The sequence below is a fragment of the Mauremys reevesii genome, linkage group 2, assembly GCF_016161935.1.
Source record: "Mauremys reevesii isolate NIE-2019 linkage group 2, ASM1616193v1, whole genome shotgun sequence".
Lineage (NCBI taxonomy): Eukaryota > Metazoa > Chordata > Testudines > Geoemydidae > Mauremys > Mauremys reevesii.
The window spans coordinates 177366611-177387002 of NC_052624.1; the positions used below are offsets into that span (position 1 = coordinate 177366611).

General features: G+C 43.6%; 1 protein-coding gene across 4 annotated transcripts in view; it reads right to left on the minus strand.

Annotated features, from left to right (window-relative positions):
- The window catches only part of CAP2 (cyclase associated actin cytoskeleton regulatory protein 2), a 99898-nt gene that overhangs the window by 13922 nt on the left and 65584 nt on the right, over positions 1 to 20392 (minus strand). For all 4 annotated transcript variants that reach the window (XM_039526878.1, XM_039526880.1, XM_039526879.1 and 1 more), the window contains 3 exons: positions 16234 to 16377; positions 15646 to 15731; positions 13575 to 13680 (listed from right to left, as the gene is read on the minus strand). In XM_039526878.1, the coding sequence (XP_039382812.1) occupies positions 13575 to 13680; positions 15646 to 15731; positions 16234 to 16377 (336 nt within the window). The remainder of the gene's footprint in view (positions 1 to 13574; positions 13681 to 15645; positions 15732 to 16233; positions 16378 to 20392) is intronic.

The window sequence follows — 20392 nt, forward strand, 5'->3', positions numbered from 1 at the left end:
TAGTTACCAGAAGGAAGACTCCCTCTTGCTGGAGGCAAGGGTAAGAGAGAGGACTCACAGTCCTGGGTACCCCGAGAACCATCACACCATGAAAGGCCCTCATGCTGTGGAATCCCTGAGATGCCTCTTGGCAAGGGGACAGGGAGCAGGCAAGCAGACTGGATGTGCAGGAAAGTCTCTCTGCATCCCTAGCCTGCCAGGGCAATGGGTTTTGTGCTGCTTCCAAATACGCTGGTATGGAGGGCAGTTTAGGAGTGGGCTGGGTTAGGGGGTCCACTGGATCCATAAATTGCTCTAGTACTTAGGAATGGCTGCATAGGGACGACAGTGGTGCAGGAATCACCATACAAGCTGGAGTAGTAGCTTTGTAAGGGGTATTTTACGGTTGGGTGATCTGTCCCTGAATTGGGGTGAATTCCATTCCTGTCCAATTTCCACTGAGTTCCCGTCACAAAGCCCATTTATTTGTGCTTTGTATCACGTGGTGTGTGTATGTGTGAGCCCCTGGGAATAGGAAAAACAGCACATTATACGCTCACAAAAGTTCATCTTTTCTAGTACAGCAGGTGCTTAAAAGGCTTGCTATTTGCAAACAACTCTTTACATTAACTTTGAGCAGATGTCCACAACAATGTATCTTTACACAAAGAGTATTTAAGAGCCATTTGAGTAGAGAGGGCTGTTATCTGCAAGCCCCTGTCTTCTATTTTCATTTCAGCTGTTCTCCTTGGTAACAGCTGCTCTCCTCAGTGCCCTGGTTTACATACATCCACTCAAGTTATGCTCAGGGATGTCGGTTCCCACTTGCATCTTTGGGTGGTCATTTTCCATTTGTAATTAAGATCTTTTTGTTGAAATGGTGTCATCACTTGCAAATGTGCCCCTTGTAAGAAATATTAGGGAAGTGACTGACTTCAGCACTAGCTAGCTAAAATGACAATTTTATACCAATACAGGAAGACATCTGAGAAGAAGGGAATGTATCAATAACTTTAAACCCATATATGTTTCATCATACAGTACTAGCAATTTCAATGTGGTTTAAAAGCTTGCTTTAGTGAAGATTTATGTAACTGGACAAGGAATTTTTTGTAGCTGTCTGAGTAAGATCCTGTGAACATTGGAAAGGCTAGAACCTAGCTCAAAGTGGAAATAGCTGTGTAGGGGACAGTAAACGCCACAGGATTATCTTCATGGTGTTTCCTCTGCAGCCGTCCATTGGGGTCAGGATTTGACCCTGTGTAGGTCAGAGTCCTCTGCACAGAGGCCCTGTGCCTCCATACTGACTCTGGCTCCCCAGCAGCCCCCTGTACCTCAGTGACACAGTTCCAGTGGAGTCATGCTTATAAAGCTCCAGCAGCTTCTGCATGCCCCAGGAGTCTCTGTAAAAGGGGGATGCTGCTGTGGAAGGGGTGTACGAATGTAATACAGACTGTGGCTGTATTATTTCTCCACCCTTAGCTCCACAGAGCTACGACATGTTCCTCCTGACCTACCTCTTTTTCCCCCACTGGATGGGCCAGGAAGGTGAAGGAGTAGAATGTTGCATGGAAGAACCTGATACCCCCACACCATGCTGGAGGGGTGATATCAAATGTGCAGATCAGTGGGAAGGGGTGTTTGGACCCAAAGCTCTTTATTCTGAGTAGCTTCTATATGGTAGCTCTTGGAGCGTAATTTAAGCCAGGTAATGTGCTTGAGATAACCTGGCCATTCCAAGTACAATGGCATCAGCGGCAACTCCTTTGATTCAGTGAAATGACATGAAATCTGAATTTGGCCCAGTGCCTGTAGGAGTCTGGGTCTTGATTCTGAGAACTTTCTCTACTTGGGGGAAAGTACCTATAGCTTCATCTAGAACACAAAGCAACAGCCCATCTCTTGAGTCACGTTGAATGCTGTATGCACATACCATCAGTGCTCCACGCGCTGCCCTGGCACTACCTGTTTGTTGCTACAGGGAATTCCAGGTGTTAGTTATGACCTCTTTAGATCTAAATCATGTCTCATCTTTTTTATTGTTTTATTTTTATGTCCCAACACAGGCATTACAACCTACCCAGTCACTCTTGCTGCTACTTCCCAAGGTTAATTTCCTAGGAAGTTTCTGTAGGGCTTGAAGCAGAAAGGATCTCACTTCTGCCACGCATTGAGTTCAAACTGAGTGAGTTACAGAAAGGTATCTGTCCTTATGATAGCATCCAGATGCCACAATGAGAAGTGAGGCCTTATTGTGCTAGGTGCTGTACAAACACACAGAAAGACATGGGCACGCCTCTCTTTTTGTTCAAGCTTTTGGTGATCTACTGCAGGGTTTTATGTGTAATAACAAGGAAGATGGGAGGATGAGGGTTCCAGTGTTGTGTGAGATTGCTGCGGAACATTTAAATGGGAACACATCTCATTTTGTAGTCTACTGATGGCTTTTAGTGAGGAAAGACATTGGGTATAATTAGACATTTCTAAATAATACATACAATTATATTCTATATAACTAACTGACATAAGTTAGAAATAAAATGTATCCCTGTATATCTATTTCATGATGCAAGTATCTACCTGAGGATGAGACAAGTGGTTTTGGGGGGCATAACTCCCTGAAATTCATTGAACACTTTCCTTTTCAAGGCAACAGATGAATAGGACTCCCAATGGGGAGGTTCACTTTCTCCTCATAAAAGGATACCCCACTCCCCTTTTTATAATCCTAGTTACATGCCTGAAATGATTACTGCTCTGTGTTGTTCTCCTCATACACATGCAGGCACAAAGATGAGGATCGTAGAGCTCAAAATATCATGTAACCGTCTCTGGGAACAGGTGGACTGTGACACAGAGACATAGATCTTTTGTTAAGGTGTTTCTTCTGTAAAAGTGGCTTAATGTTATGGCCCTATTAACTCCAACATGTTAGGCCACCTGTCTGCAAGCATTCATGCTGCCCAATGATATGGAAGTTATAAGATGAAACAGCTGATGTGCAGGGGCTGCAGTCTTTGTGAATTAAAAAAAAATCCTCTTTTTCTGGTTCTCGGCAGGATTATTTATCTGTCTGGCTCTCCAGCTCTGAAGCCGCTTTTATGCATTTGTGCCATTTATCACCTGTTCGGGATTTAACATAGGGCCTATGTCACCACGGAGCAATGGTACCACTCAATCATGCAATCAGAGATGCTTTACAACGTTTGGGTTCTCTAAATCACCCTGGAGCTGAATGATGATGTACTATCATTAAGTAATTTGTTTAATGGGCCTATTTAAGCTGCTTCTTTTTTAAAAGTAAGAAAATGTGGAAATACTTTTTGTAATCTAATAAATAGATTAGTAGACATCTTTCTCTCCTTTTCCCGCTATGTATGTTCAGTCCTCCCATTCCATCCCCCTGCTTCCGGAACCTATGGCTGTGTTTATACTACAGCTCAAGCTGCACTTGATGGTTGGTGTCAAACAAGCCATCCCAGGGTTCCCCTTAACCGGGGCTGAATAATGTTCGGCCACTGGTGTGGATAAGGTCAAATTAGTATACAGTGTTACCAACCCCTGCTAGAAGCAGGGAGCAAGGACACTTTCTTAGTGTGTTGGATATAACCGACCCTATCTACACCAGTGGGGAAACTGATTTCAGCACTGGGTGGTGTTCTGCCATATTTGCAGGGGCGGCTCTAGGCATTTTGCCGCCCCAAGCATGGCAGGCAGGTTGCCTTCCGCTGGTCCCGCGGCTTCAGCGGACCTCCCGCAAGCCGTGGGACCAGCGGACCCTCCGCAGGCATGCCGCCGAAGGCAGCCTGCCTGCCGCCCTCGCGGCGACCGGCAGAGCGCCCCCAGTGGCTTGCCACCCCAAGCACGCGCTTGGCGTGCTGATGCCTGGAGCTGCCCCTGCATATTTACATTGAATGTCCTGCATGGCAGTTTCTATAACATTAGTGTCTCAGTGGTGAGACTCTGTCTTACAAGGGAAAGGTGACGGCTGAAGCTTTCTGCAGGAACCTCTGCCAGGCAATCTCCAGCTTGGCACTGCACCAGCAACAGTCTCGGAGCACAGCGTGTTCTGTGAAATGGAAGTGGCTAACATTAAAGTGATACAAGCTGTTCAGCAAAATGAGTGAGAGGGAAATACAACATGGGGCAGAAGGATGTCCCAGAAAATATATATATATATTTTTTTTGCAGGGCAGAGGCCAGGGGGAAAGGCAGGGCAAGCCCTATTCTCTTACCAAGACCTAGAGAATTAAAACACTAGGTCCAGACTCTGCCCTTACTTATATTTGTGCAGTCCCGTTGAGGTGAGTGGAGTTGCACTGCTATAACTTGGGGTGGAATTTAGCCTGATCATGTTAAGCCCTTGTTTTATGAAAGATGAATGTCGCTGGCAATGGTGAGTGCATCGTTTATTTTCTAAAGTTCTTGTTGGAAATATGGAATTGCATCAGGTGTGTGTTTATACCTTCCCAACGTCTCTTCTTTTGAGAGGATGGTCAGAAAAGAAATATGAACTGTACTCTACATAAGAACGCAAGACTTATAATTCCCCCTGGATGTGGCTATGTGGCTTCTTGATAAATGGGTCAAACTACACATAGCATGACAGATATACTATAAAGATAGCATGAGGTTGCTGGTTGCTAAAATCAGCCTTTGCAGCCTCCTCATCTGAGCATGCAGATGGTAGGCACGAGACAAAGTTCTATGGGAAAATGTTGAGGTGTTAAAAGAAATGGTGGAGATTCTGTGAGAGAATGTCTAGAGGAGGCTTACGTAGCTGGGAATGAAATGCCAAATTATTGTATTGGGACTAATATACGGGCAGACTGGCATGCTAATTTATGGGCTGCAGTACTTACCACTGTTTGATCTATCTCTGGTTCTCGCTGAAGATGCTTATGGAAGTTTTAATCAACATTTCAGTTTTTTAAAGAACATTTAAAATATTATGTATTCCATTATTAATATTTTAGAAAAATATGTGTTAGGAGGTAAGACTTGCAGACACGGATAAAACTCTCATTGGCTTCAATGGGAGTAGGATCGGGCCACTGTAAATAAATCTCAATTTTGAAACTGTTGGTAAATTGAAGATTTTCTCCTAGGTATCTGTGTTTAATTTATAAATGGGGAAAATGTTTAGTGTTTCCTTGAGATTGTGTTTAAAGAGAACATTATCACTAAATTCACTACTATTTTGAGACTATTTCATCAAATTGAAAACTGGCCAATTTTGTCCCAAATGACCACGGTCTACAAAAAATAATTTATCCCAGCTCTACACAAGTAACTTGAGATGAATGTTTTGGAAAATAATCCTCAAGCAGTATTTGTTTGTTAGCACTGATTTGAGGTACAGTTAGCTACAGCAAACTCGCCTTATTGCCAGTTGTTTTCAGGTCATACAGTAAACCTGCATGAATAGGAGCAGAAGTGTTTCCCTGGTCCCTCCCAACACACTCAACCCTTCCAGCAAACTAAAACTTTTATGAGACATTCCTGATAGCTTCTACTACAGCTGTTCAGTCCTTTTCTCAAAAAAGAGGGGGGAAAAGTGGGACAGGGGGAGGGAGAGAAAGATAGTTCAGTAGTTTCTTGCATTTCCCCAGTGACAACTGAAAGGAACACTTTATTACTACAGCTGTAGATTTCGTCTAGAGTTCAAAAACAAGGAAACATGGTTGCAACTGTCACAAAACAGAGCAGTTGTTGTGTGGGGGAAATGCTATGCTGATCATTTTCAACAGTCTCTTCTGACATCTGAAAATGTCCAAACATTAATTAATTAAATTTTACAGAGCTCTATTAGGTAAGTAAATATTATTATCCCCAATATACAGATAGGTAAATTGAGGCACAAGACTTTGTGACTTACCTAAGGTCACATAGGAAATGTGTAGTAGAATCAGGTATCACGACTCCCACCCTTTCACGTGATTTCTGAAACTTCACACATTCCAATCAATTCAACGAATCCCCAAAACTTTACTTTAGGGAAATGATTTCAGATTGAATTATTTTGGATAATACTGGCAAGAACAGCCTCTTTGAGTTGCACAAACACAGTTCTGTTAACATTCATTGAAGTTTATGCTTGCACATCATGATGAAAAGATAATTCTATATTTTATTCCATGGGTGTCAGCGGGGCTGAGCGGTGGGCAGCCTGTATGCACTGGTCAATTACCAAGTTGCAGTCAGGAGATGAGTCAGGGTCAAACTGGGTAAGGATACCAGGGAGTCAGGGTCAGGCACCAAGTTACAGCCAGCCGGCAAAGAGCAGAGTCTGGGACAAACCAGGGTCAGAAGCCAGAGTTTAGGGTCCGCAGCAAGGCAAGGTCTGGAGAAGAAGGCAGCAGGCAGTCTATATCATTGCTCAGACAATTCCCCATGATGGCTTCCTGGTTTATATACCAGCATGAGACAATCAGTGGTCTGCGAGGGGCTGCCACTCAGACCCTGTTAGGCAGTATTTCCTGCAGTGCCTAGCTTCACAGGGCACTCCAGTGAAAACCTGGCTTAAGCTTCCGATGACGATGTTGAATTGTTAGCAGCCCAGAATTCTCATGGTCCAGGTTCTAGTCCCCACCCACCCCCCACCAGTTCTGGGTTGGGTTCTACTTGAGTGTTGGGGGTGGTTCCAGAGCATGAGATGTTGTGGTGCCCAGGCTGTACCCCCCCTACTGGGCCTGGTCTGGTTCATTTCCTGAGCTCTTCTGAGCTGGAGAGGAGGCAAGGGTGTGTTCTGGCGCCACACAGTAAAAACAGAGCTTCACTGCTGTCTGTTTTCTCCTGAGGTCAAGTGTTGGTGACCCTTGTTGACCTATATGGATTCAGGACTGGGTCCTACAGGCTTTGGTGTAGAGGGTGGACATGGGGGCATCCAGCCACCCCTCACTTCCTCCTGCTACTCACAAGGCTGAGAGTTGATGTGAGTTCAATAGAGGCCTGTAGGCAGGTGGGGCAGGCTCGCTCATCTTTCATATACTCACTGAGCGCCACTGGAATTGATGTACTTGGGCAGCATAATTCCATTGGACATCTGCTGCACACTGTTGGAAATGCCAACATAGTGGCTGGCCCTTGCTCCTGGGGAAGCTTCCAGAGGGCAGCCTCTGCAGAGCAGCCACAATGTGGGTCATCAGAGATGGTTGAGAAGGCTTGCAAGAAGGAGTCCCAGTCAGAGACCATGGGCCTGCTCTGCTCCAACAGCAGGGAAGCCCAATTGAATGCTTCACAGGCAATCAGGCTGACTATTAGCTCCACTTTTGTCTGGTCTGTGGGGTACATTGGGGGCACAGCAGGAAGAGAAGCCTGCCTTGGTTCAGGAACCCCTGGAATTTCCAACAATCCCTGTCAAACTGTTTGGGCAGTGGCACCGCAGGTGTTGGTTCAGGCGATGGGTGATCTGTCAGGCACATAGTGTAGCTGCTTCTCCTGTAAGCATGCCAGCTGTTTGTGTAGGGTTGTACTTTGGCAGTGAGCTGCGTTGCTCGGGTCTGTAGTATGAGGTTCTCCGCCTGCAGGTTGATGACTTGGTCTTGCAGGTCCCAGGCCCTCGGGGAGCTACTGGTTGGAGGGCAGCCCGCCCCTTCCATCATCTGAGGAGGGGTTGGATGGGCTTAGGGGGTGACGGTGATCTGAGCAAACTGTCAGGGCTGGGCTGTGGGTAGCCTGTGTGCATGGTCAGTTATTAAATTGCAGGCAGGAGAAGAGTAGCAGGGTTGGGGTCAAGCCATGTCAGGATACCAAGACATCCGGGTCAGGCACCAAGCAAGTAGCAGGGTCAGAGTCAAGCTGGGTTGGGATACCAAGGAATCAGGGACCAAGTTACAGACAGCAGGTAAATAACAGAGACGTGGACAAACCACGGTCAGAAGTCGGAGTCTAGGGTCCAGAGCAAGGCAAGGTCTGGGGCAGAAGCAAGCAGGCAGTCTGTGTCATTGCTCAGACAGCTCCTCATGGTGGCTTCCTGGTTTATATACCAGCATGAGCCAATCAGTGGGCTGTGAGGGGCGGCTACTTCAGGCTCTGCTGAGAGGTACTTCCTCCAATGTCTATCTTCACAAAGTCCTCCAGAGGAAACCCAGCCTAAAGTATCAGCAGCCCAGAACCTGCCATCATCCTAGGTTCTAGTCCCTCACGTTCTTCTAATGGGAGCCAGTCTTGTGAATAGTTTTTTCCATGAGCAACATGCCCAGAAATGCACTAACCCTATTTATTATTTGTTAAAAAATCTGCAAATACAGGTGGCTCATTTCTGCCACCTGTATGCACGTTGAGAAGTAACTTACTCTTCAGATAATTACACACATTTCAGTGGGACTGCTCGAGGAATAAGGTATTACTCAACAGGGTGGCAGACTCAAGACCAAAGTGAATAAGGGTGACAGAACAGGGCACATTATCAAAATCTTTCAGTCTGTTCAGATCTGTATTTATCAGTGTAACCACAATAATAAAAGCTGTTAGAGTTCCTGTGATTATATTATGAGGGCTGATTGCTTATGTGTGCTTTCACCCTTATGTGCACTGTACTAGTGCCTCTATACTGTACTCCATTAAGACCTATCTTGACCCTTCCTCTTAAAGCATCCAGAACTGGCCAGTGCCAGAGACAGAGATACAGTTCTTGATGCCCTAATGCTCTGATCTAATTTGGTAACTCCTATCTTGATTTTGTACATTTTCCCAAGATATTTGCAAACTGCTTGGAAAAAAGTAGTACTGTAATTTGCTAATCATTTTCCAAGACACTTTTCTCTCTTTAAAACCCCCCAAAACACTGATCTATTTATTTTATTTGTGTGTATGTGTGATTTCTAGCATTCCTTGTCCAGTTTTATAAATACTGAAGGCAAATTATTTGTATGACATAGTAATTATAAATATGCATTCAAGTTGTTCAAAAGTTTTTTCTATACACAATAGCAATTCTGTACCAACATTTTCTTTCCATAAGCATTCCTTTCTCAATGCCTAGCCAACCTACCAGTTTTTCCTTTTACGCACATAAGTGGATGCTATTGCAAGGATTAACAATTTTGTTTGTAATAGTCCCACAGTACCTATCTAAGACCCTGATCTTGCAAACACCTGGGCATGTGCCCGACTTTATGCACTGTGGGTCTGGTCCTGACCTGTTGAAGTCAATGGCAAAGATCCCATTGACTTCAATAGTGCAGGATCAGGCCTTGTGAATAGTTCCACTGATTTCACTGGGAGTTAAACCTGTGCTAAATTGGTCAAAAGTTCCCTTTTAAATGCAGTATCTTTATGATACAGTCACTTTATGCCTGGCCGAAACTCTTAGGTGTATCAATTTTGAAAGCCTGAGTATATACTCAGGGATTCACTGAAAACTATCCAAAAACACTGATACGTGACTGTTTAATTCTGACTTTAAAAAGTAAAAGAAAAATCTAATTACCATTTTAATAACTCATGGATTTGTTACAGGTGTCTGGTAAAAATATCTAAACAGAGAAGATACATGCTAATTTATTAAACTTCTGACTTTGTAAAGTTCATTTGATGGTATGTCAAAAGAATTACATATCACATCAATAAGAAAATATGTTTAGAATTTGACATTTCAGTCCCAGGTCATCTGACATTTAACTGAACCATACTTTCAGGATAACCCACTTCAGATATGAGGACATACTTCAAGTGAGTGAAACTAATACACCTCTACCCCGATATAACGTGACCTGATATAACACGGGTTCGCATACAACGCGGTAAAGCTCTGACACGCTGCTCTGAGCAGTGTGTTAAGGGTGCCAGGCCGGGGCAGAGGGTCTCAGGGGCGGTCAGAGGCTCCTCCACCCCAGGGTCTAGGAGGCAGGAGCTGAGGAGGGGGCAATTTTGGGGGCGCCGCAGTCCCAGAGTGGCCCAGGGCAATAGTGGGGGGCTGGGAGCAGCCCGCTCTGCTTCCCTCACCCCGGCCCCAGCTGTGTCGCTCAGGGGAGGAGGCTTGGGGGAAGGGATCCCCCCTGCACTCACCAGCAGCGGCGGAAGCGGAGCAGCCCAGCCCCAGCCCGCTGTACTCTGTCAGCTCCCAGCCGCAGCGCTCCGCTTCCCACCGCAGGTGAGTGCGGGACCTTTCCCCAACCCCCCCCCCCCCCCGACGCCCCCCGCAGCGACATGGTGGCTTCCTGGGGCTCCCAGCCGCAGTGCTCTGCTTCCCGCCGTCGGTGAGTACGGGGGGCATCTTTTCCCCAACCTCCCTGCACTCACCAGCGGCGGGAAGTGGAGTGGACTGGGGCCACATTGCTCCACTTCCCGCCGCGGCTGGTGAGTGCCTGTCAGGGGGCGGCGTGTGTGGATAGGGGTTGGAGCAGTCAGGGGTCAGGGAGCAGGGGGGTTGGGTAGGGGGTGGGGTCCTGGGGGTTATTAGGGACAGGGGTCTCTGCAGAGGGCGGTCAGGGAACAAGGAACGGAGGAGGCCAAAGCAAGTTCGATATAACACAATCTCACCTATAACACGGTGAAATTTTTTTGTCTCCTGAGGACCGCGTTATATTGGGATAGAGGTGTAATACTATGGATGAAGTAAATTGTCTTTTAACCAACTGTGATGGATTGAGTACTGTCTGTGGAGAAGTTATATTTGATATGAACAAATAGTGAGTCTCGGTCTGTTTGCATACAGCACTCTGATTGACAATTAAACCAAAGGAAACAGAGAGACCCTGGGTGAGAGGTTGAGATACTGTCTTACAACCAGTCAAATGTATCCTGCAATAGCTACTATTCTGAGAAAGATTGTAAGTGTCTACAAAGCTAAAAATGACTCCTATTTGACAAAATGCAAATAAGATAGCTTTGTCTTATAATATTAGTTCCATACCTGTAAAGTTCCATTATGTAAAATAAAATTATTTCTTTTATATATTAGCAGATATAAAATTGGCCCTTATTCTAATGCTCATTCTGCTAACAGGGTAATAGAGTTCCTTAGCCCTGTCTTATAATCATTTCAAAACGGGTAATTCTTCTCACACCCACTGACTGGATTAAAATAGAATAGGATGCAGCAAGGGTGTAATTTTATACTAAACACTGAGAAAGAAAGTGAAGTTTAATATTTTAAGCCTTTGCTAAATAAAGAACCCCACAAAAAGCAGCTAATTTCTCAGACACCTCAAAAAAGTTTAATATTTTACTTTGGTTCAGACCAAAAAGTACACACATTTCAGCAAATGCTAGTTTCTTCTTTGTTGGAACTTGAACTTGCACTTGCACTTGCTATGCTGCAAGGTCTTGCATGGTGCTCAGGGAAGAGTGCAAAGTTGTAGTCCAGTGCAAATCTGAGCAAAGGCTATCCCTGGGCACAAGTAACAGGATGTACTAGGCACACTTGTTTTCCCTGAACAGAAGTAAGTTGCAAACCCCTTGAGTGCAAAGCATGTGCAGTGAGTGTATGTGTCTAAAAAGACATGTCAAGTCTTTCTTTCTCTGGGCCAACGTAACTCCTATTAAAGTCAGTGGAAAGACTCCCATTGACTACAATAATAGTTGCATCAGGGCCTTTATCCTGACTCCTACTATTAGGCTGTAGTGATTTGGCAACCATGGGTTTGTAATATTAGAATAAGTCTCAGAAGAGGTGGCTTAGTGGTTAGGACGCAGGCATCAGTGGTTAGAAATAGATGCAGTTTATCACATGGATCTCACCTCTACATATGTGTCATATATATTGGGGGCGGGGGAGAGAGGTATCCTCTTCATAGTTGAAGTTAAAGCTAGTTTCCATTATAAAACACTATTTTAGCTCCTCTATGTCTTTGGATTGGAAAACTGTTTTGGCCTGGAACTGTAACATTCTGGTGAGTTGTCCCTTCCCACTTAATTACAAATTTTAAAACCGTCTTTATTTGCTTACACAAAAGAAACTATGAACAATATTGTATGTGTGTGCTTTTTAAAAAAAAATTAGGGCACTCCAAAACCAAAAAACTGTTAATGATATTTCAGGGCCTAAGACATTTTGACTCACATCTAACTAGATAGTAAGTATGTGAGTACATTCTTTAGAATCCCAAGAAGAATCTTAGACTCTTACATTTTTATATTGACAGGGGATCAAAATCCTTGCATGTGTGTCAAACACAGCAAATTCTTTAAGAATAAAATTTAACCCTATTTGAGAAGAATAGACAACAGATTGCCAGATGATCCTCTCATCACATCACATCATAGCTGTAACACAATGAAAGTGTACTTATATTGTATATATGTACACACAATATATACACACAGCATGGAGCTCAATAATTTATATTGTATAACATAGTAAAATAAAATTATCTATACTATAATATGGTACGTGTCCCTTGTATTTCTTTTTCTCATTATTAAACCTCCCTCTTCTCTGTCTTTCCCTCCCATTCTTTCACCTTTCAATCTCTCCTTAATTTTTATCCACTTCTTAATCTTTCTTCTGCTCTCTATCCCCCCCAGCAATGGCGCACCAGACCTTGAGAATCTAATTTTCCTACTCCTCCCTCATTGCTGCTGAGAACTAGGAGCCCAAAGAATTTCTCCACCTCCCCAAATGTCTAAGTCACAATTGTCCTGAAGCATCGTTCCATCCATCTTTCACACATGTTTCAGCTGTTGTCAGCAGAGAGCAAAAAGGATGTCACGTCTGATACTGGCTAAGAACAGTGAGCTGTGACTGTTGCCTGCTCTGCCCTGGAGAAGCACAGTTGCGCAGCAATACCGCCAGCACTATTTTGTCTCTGATTTCTGTAAGATATAAAATTTCTGGGGAGGCTTCACTTCCCTGGGGCCCATCAGTCATGATGCTTTGGCAAAGTGAAAGGAAAGATGAGGGTAGAGATGGCACTACCCACAAATGCAGATTAAAGAAAGAAAAGTCGTGCAGCCAGCATGCATTGAGCCTAGTTTGTTCATGTCTGATGACTATTTGATTATGATGTCCACCTCTGCCCGCTCAGGTCTCCATTTTATCTTATCAATGCACCCAACCCACTTTAGATCTTTCATACTAGGAGAGTAAGGCTTTGTCTACACCAGCACTTTTGTCAACAAAACTTTTGTCAGTCAGGGGTGTGAAAAAAAACACACCCCTGACCAACATCAGTTCCGCCGACGAAAGTGCCAATGCAGATAGTGCTATGTCAGTGGGAGACGCTCTCCTGCCAACATAGCTACCACTGCTCATTGGGGATGGTTTAATTATGCCAGCAGGAGAGCTCTCTCCTGCTGGCTTAGAGCAGCAACACAGGAGACCTTACAGCTGCATTGTACAGCTGTGCCACTGTAAGGTCTGTAGTGTAGACATAGCCTAAAAAGCTACCTTACTACAACATTCACTGCTTTGCACTGTCAGCTTTTGTTTTGAATCTTCTTCCTGTGTCACATTGGTCTTATCCCCTTCTTAAAATATTTTGAGAATTTTAAATACAGAAATGTCTTGTCTTGTCTTGTTTTGTTTTCTTTATCCTTTCCTCTCCCAGAGATAATGTTTGGGCTTGCCGCAGTAATGCCAGAATCTGGTAAAAGCAGAATCAGCTAGTATTGTTTTCCTGTTCTGACAGTGAAAGGGGAGGAGCACTCACGGTTTTACTCCAGGTGAGGCCTGTGGTATGATGCTCTTTGATGTAAGCTTGAAGCTCAGTCCAGATGTTCAAGTATGATTTCACCCAATCAACATGACGTAAGTCACTGTAAGGAGAAAAAAAAAAGGAAATATTTCTATGTATGATTTATAGTGTTTAAATATAGATACTTGCTACCCTGTATTTAAAGCGGACTAGATACTGCATCTGTCACTGGCCACAGACAATGAAGTCAGAAGTCTGCTGACAGATAGGCAGCCCAGCAAACGGTGAGGCCTAGCAGACTGGTGAGCCTTGCAGAGGAGAGATAAGGGAACAAGAGGGCTCCAGGCTCTTCCTGCCCAGGCTCAAAGTGAAACAGGGCAGTAATAAAGCAAGATGGGCCCTGTGCCAGGAATTCAAACCTGGTTCCCCTCAGTGTTTGATTTTTAGAAAATTAAAGAGCAGCATGTTCTGTAAAATGTCCTGGCTTCTGAGTCCAAAGGTAGCTTGTCACTCTCCTTTACACCTCTCAACCCAGTATGTGCTCTGCTACCCTTTCCCCTTGGAACTTTTTAACCAGCACCTTATAAACTCTTAAACGCAACCAAAATATTTATCTCAAAAGAAAAGGAGGAGTTGTCATAAATGAAGGCTGGTCAGGAAGCAAAGGTTATATGTATCTTTAGGCTAGATAATATGGTGTCACATTATAATTTCTGTTAGACTCATATTTATAAGCCAAGATTTTCAAAAATAAGTTAGGTTCCCAAATTATTATTTAAGCACCTAAATAAGTAGCCTAATTTTCCTAAACTCCAAGCACCTGGATGGCTATCATTGACTGCAATGGGACAATGAGTGGAAGTAAGAATATGCACAGGAGTAACTGTTTGTAGGATGGAGCCCTTAATGGTGAAAATCTAGTTAAAGATAATAACAGTGATCACTAAAAGCCTGAGACTCCCATTGATTCCATTGCTTGGCAGAGGGATCAGGTCTTAAAGTAAGTTGAAGCCTCAGAGGAAAATCTCCACACTTAAATCCTGTGTCTTGCTTGTTTATTTTTATATAACTTTTCCAGCTCCAATACTCAGAAATGTCTTGGTGTGAAATACTAAACAGACATCACCCCTAAAAATCATGCACATAGTTTAGTCCTTTTAAAAAGGCGCACTTTCTCACCTGGTGCTTATGCCCCTTCAAAAAGTACATTCTAAAATGGAGCAAAGAATTACCCAGAGTAGATAATTTGGGGCTTTAGCAGGCAATTCATAACTATAATTAAAAGAACTTTCACAAAAATTCAGATCTGCAGATTAATTTTTACTTGAGTAAAAGATTAAATTACTTGAGAGCTGCTTTACCTCTGCTGACCAGTGTGGATGAAAATATGTATCAACAGCCCTGATGTAAGGACTTAAATCAGGTATGTTGTATAAAAGAACAAAAATGGGTTTTGAATCAGACTAATTTGTCATGGAAGATGATGGCTAAGGGGGGAAAAAAACAAATGTGCAGGTATTGTATTTTAGTAACAATATGGTACTAACGGCTAAAAACTGACACCTCTACAAAGGCCAAGAGAATAGGATTTGTGCAAGGGTTCTCCAAAGGGGCTCAGAAAAGGAGTCATCCTCTCCCTATCTCAGGCCACAGAACACCAGTATCACTGCACCGTATCTGCTGCTGCAATCACATGCCTTCCTGTGCCCACACCCTTAAGATCCCCATGCATTGGTGCAAAGAATGCCCCTTTGGAAACACAGCATCAAGGGGCAGTAAAGTCTCAACTGCATGGAGCAGGACTCCAGGTGATAGAGCCAAAGTGCAATTTTTCAAGCAGAAAAGCAAGATGGCCAGTCAGGGAATTCCATCTCTGCAGCAGTGTATCAGTCAGACAGGGTAGTGCTGTAGTTGCCTCTGTGTGTGTGGGCAGGGGGGCGTAAGTTCATGTGTTGAGTGCTTTTTAATTTTCAAAACACTTTCTTGTGATGTTTTTACAAATAATACAGTACTCTCTAGCACCTCAGTTAAGCTAGTTCTAAGCTATCAATAGAGAAAGTGTGGACATTAACACCAGGCAACATACCTGTTTTTGTAGTCCTTTAACACCCTGTTAGTATAAAAGGTAGCAGCATCATTCATCTCCTTGACATAAGGGCCTGGTTTAGGAGACTAAGAGAACAGCACCATCACCCAAGTATAGCAAGAAAAAAATAAAAGAAGAGAAGATTTAAAACATTAGTCAAAACCACCCACCAGTATTTTAGACTAAGGGCTTGACTTCACTACAGGGGAGATCAACGGGGCTGCGAGCAATGCAGCGGGGGAACTGTCTAGTGAAGACCCGCTAAATCGACGACAGAGTGCTCTTCAGTCGACTCCGGTACCCCAGCTCTCCAAGAAGAGTAAGGGAAGTCGACAGGAGAGCATCTCCCATCAATACAGTGCAGTGAACACACTGGGGTAAGTCGACCTAAACTACATTATTCACATAGCTGGAATAGCGTAACTTCGGTCGACTTACTCCCCTAGTGTAGACAAGGCCTGAGTGTAGAGATAAGGAGATGGGAATGCAGAGTTAAATAATATTAGGGACTGCTCTGATTTGATTATTTGTTTATGGAGTACCATTAAGAAGTGTGTCTAAAAATGCCCTAGTCTGTGTGTAACTCACCACTGTTATCCACCCAAGTGCAGGAATGCTTTCGCTGACAGCTGAAAGGTGGTTGAACATTTTACTTCCTCGGTTTCTCTCTCTGAAGGTCTGGATTTCCTGGATCTTGTCAGATATTGGTTTGAGCAGCACGGCCATCTCACTCTGCAGTAAAACATGAAACTATTGTTACCACTGGAAGCACTCTGTGCTCAGTACTTCTCTGCGTAGTGCCATCGATTTAGGGAAGGAATAAGGGTCAATGTCTTGTATCACTTGTAAGCTCACCACACAACTTCATTTGCCCTACTCCAATTACAACAGCAAAACATCCACCCATTAAATACTGATGTGCATTGCAACGTAAATTACAGTCAGCAACAGCAATGTCTGAGATATGTGCAACCTATATAGCAGGGCTTGCCAAACTGTGGCTTGTGAGCCCACATCCTCCCCCATTCTCTGCTTACCAGACTGGAGGGGAGCTCAGGACCTCTGCCCTGCAGTGGGGTGGTGGGGTAGGGGTTTCTGTCCAGCAGGGAGGGAGGGGTCTTGGGGCTTCACCCCTGTAGGGTGCACTTGCCGGGGCTCGGGGCTTCAGCAAGAGTGGGGCTGACGCCCCAAGCCCCAGCTCCTGCCAGGTGTGCTCCAGCTCTCGAACTTCTGAAGATTTTTGTATGTGGCTCACAGGGCCAGTAAGTTTGGCCACCCCGCTATATAGTTAAACAGGGACCTGTGCTTCCTGAGACCTGTGATGCTCCACAAGGGTACCCAGGGTTGTGAGACACCTCACCACTACCTGCCCTTAGCAGACACAGACAAGACTCCATCATACTGTGGATCAGCTCCCTGAAACCAATGGCCTCTGGCAGTACAAGCACTGCCTTCCAGGCCTCTGTAGGCTTCACTCCCTCTGAGCAGGTTGGCACACACCAGCGGCCAAGCTCTCTCTGAGCATTCTCTGTTTTGTCCAGCCCCATTTGCACTAAACACTCAGAGAAATACCAGGACACAAAGAACACTCACATTCGGGAAAACACACACAGAGAAAACAAACATATACATAAGCATACACCAGCTTGTAAGATTCAGCTCAGGACCAGCATTTGTTTAACACCAGCGCACTGAGATATATTTATAGTGAAAACAAGAATAAGTTTATTATCAAACAGTAGATATTCAGGAGATAGTGAGTAAGGATACTGGAAACATGGTTACGTATGAAACAATATAACACACTTTCTAGAGACAGATTAACCTCTGTCTAAAGATTTTCAGCATTTTCAACCAAAGCTAGCTGAGATCCCATTTTCATGAATATAAACACATCCATTTACTTCCTAGGTACAAGATGAAGGGGTTGTGATGTTGCACTCCATATGTTTTATGGAAATATGCTTATGAGTCTGAATATGATGTAACTAGAATATGCTTTATGCAAAAGGTCTCTTGTATGGTATCATTAGAAAGCTTGTAATCTACCGAGTGTGTTCATCCTATTTGTTTGCATGTATTATTTCTATGTCTGGAGTTAGGAGAATAAGATATAAACTTGTATTACTGATGTAAACATATTAAGTGGAAGCCATTAAGGGTGCTTCAGAATCAATGAACTGTGAATGGATTTATTTACCTGCAAGCCTTCCTATGTACATGTGGGCCAGCCCGGGGGTAATGAAGAATGAGGTCTCACAGGGACATGAGACCATGTCACCTGATACTGAAATCCATCTTAAATCTTGTACTTTTCCATTTAGAAGGAGGGGTGGGGGTTGAGCACAGACAAAAGATCCCCGCCTTGTGCCAAAGCTATAAAAGAGGGTGGAGCAAGGCATGAGAGAGCCCCTGCTTACCACCTGAGATGTCAGCTGGAACTAACAAGGACTGTGCCAGAAGAAAGGATTGGGCCCAGACTAAGAAAGGGTCTAGTCTGTGAAAGAAGCTTATTGGAACATCTCTGCGGGTGAGATATAGTACCTGTAATCAGTTTCTTAATGTATTAGGTTTAGACTTGCATGTATTGCTTTATTTTGCTTGGTGACTTACTTTGTTCTGTTATTACTTGAAACCACTTAAATCCTACTTTTTATACTTAATAAAATCACTTTGGTGTATTAATAAACCCAGAGTAAGTGATTAATACCAGGGGGAGCAAACAGCTGTGCATATCTCTCTATCAGTGTTATAGACGGCGGACAATTTATGAGTTTACCCTGTATAAGCTTTATACAGAGTAAAATGGATTTATTTGGGGTTTGGATCCCATTGGGAACTGGGTGTCTGGGTGCTGGAGAGGTAACCTGCTGAGCTGTTTTTGGTTAAAGGCTGCAGCTTTGGGGGCATGGCGCAGACCCTGAGTCTGTGTTGCACCAGGCTAGCGTGTCTGGCTCAACAAGGCAGGGTTCTGGAGTCTCAAGCTGGCAGGGAAAACGGGCTCAGAGGTAATTTCAGTGCAACAGGTGACAATCCCAAGGGGGTCTCTGTGGCCAAACCCATCACAGGGGTATCTTCTTTGTCTTCTAGATATACCCCTGAAGTTCATGGTCTTTACTCACAGGCAGGATAACCTCCCACAGATTGTCTTTTTTCCTGTGTGCCCCTTCCCTGTTTGCTTCACATCTCTTCATTAATATTTGACTTCATATGTGTTTACAATCCTTAATTTACATCCCAACAGAGAGAGACACATATTTCTTACCTCTCGTTTGGAGGAAAACCTGTTTTTCACCTTTGCTGCTGACAAATATCTTGATACAGACTTAAACATATTTTCAGTGTATATATACATAACTTCTTCATACATTTCACTATGATAATAATAACCAGTGTGACACTGACTTTAACTTGAGACCTCACGTGACATTCTTTGGTGAACCAAAATGTACATACTAGAATCAGGATATGCCCATAACCTTATCAGCCGGGATTAAGTGATTCTTGGGTCACAGGACCCCACTCCAAAAATGACTATACATCTTGGAGTTACTGTGACAGTTAGTTTTTCATATGATATTCCAGAAACTTCTTTAGGACATTTGGAATGCCCTGGGTTTTCATTTTATCTATCAAAATGTATTTTATGTCTGATTTTGTTTTTTAGAATTACAAAATATTTTGTTTTGATGTATTGCTATACCAAGTAGAATTTGCTCCGTGTTTACCAGCATCAAACAGTCCAACAGAATGAGTACTCAGTGCGACGAACAGCGTTTGGAATGAAGAGAAAAGCTGGATGAGCACAGACCTCATTTAAGCTATTCTTTTATTCAGTGTGAATATTAATCACACTTGTCCAGTGTATCAGATAAACTCATTCAGAATATTAAGTTGCTGGAAAATGTACCACATTCAGTAATATACACATGTTGCTGCAGAGTGAGAATCTATCAGCATCTTCTTGTCTGTAATATAAACTATCTTGCGACCCTAACATATGTTGCCACAAAAGTGGCTCAGTTTTTTATTTTGAAAGTTCAGTCACCTAACCCATGCCACACACTGACATGTGACTGACTTGAGAGAGCACCATTCCTCAGTGCCCGCAATCTTACCTCAAATATAACCGAGGGGGGAAGTTGGCACTAGTATTTACGGACAAAGTTGTCTGAGACAGATATTTCTTTTCACTTTTCCTAAGAGTGTAACTGTTTGACTGACTTAACTGTTTATTAGACAAAATTCATTTTTCAGAATACTTTGAGGACCAGCATTACCATGCCACATTATTGTACAATTACCTGCCCAGTCAAGGTGCAGGTCCATTCTGTAATAAGAAATTGGTATATCAGAGTGCTTAAGTACTACAGTTATGGATGCTATACAATTCCTAAAATAGGTAGGTAGTGTAACAGAGAGATTAATTATCAGAAAGACTTTCCAGTCAGCAAAGAAAGATTGATTGTAAGTGGCTTCATTTGCAAAAGATGTATCCAAAAGTGGGATGAGTGGAAAAGGTGAAAGCTCCTAAATGGCCTCTTGAGAGCTACACATTCTTCTTTTCCGTGTTGGGAGAGAGTTGTAACAGAGAGAAGTTCAAATGTTCCCCAGATCAGCTGAGGAAAACCTTTACGGGATGACCTTCTTCCTCCCTTGCCATTAAAATATCTCATGACTTCTGATTGGGTAACAATATCTCATGACTTCTGATGGCTGTAAAAAATAACACAGTAGTAAGCTTTGC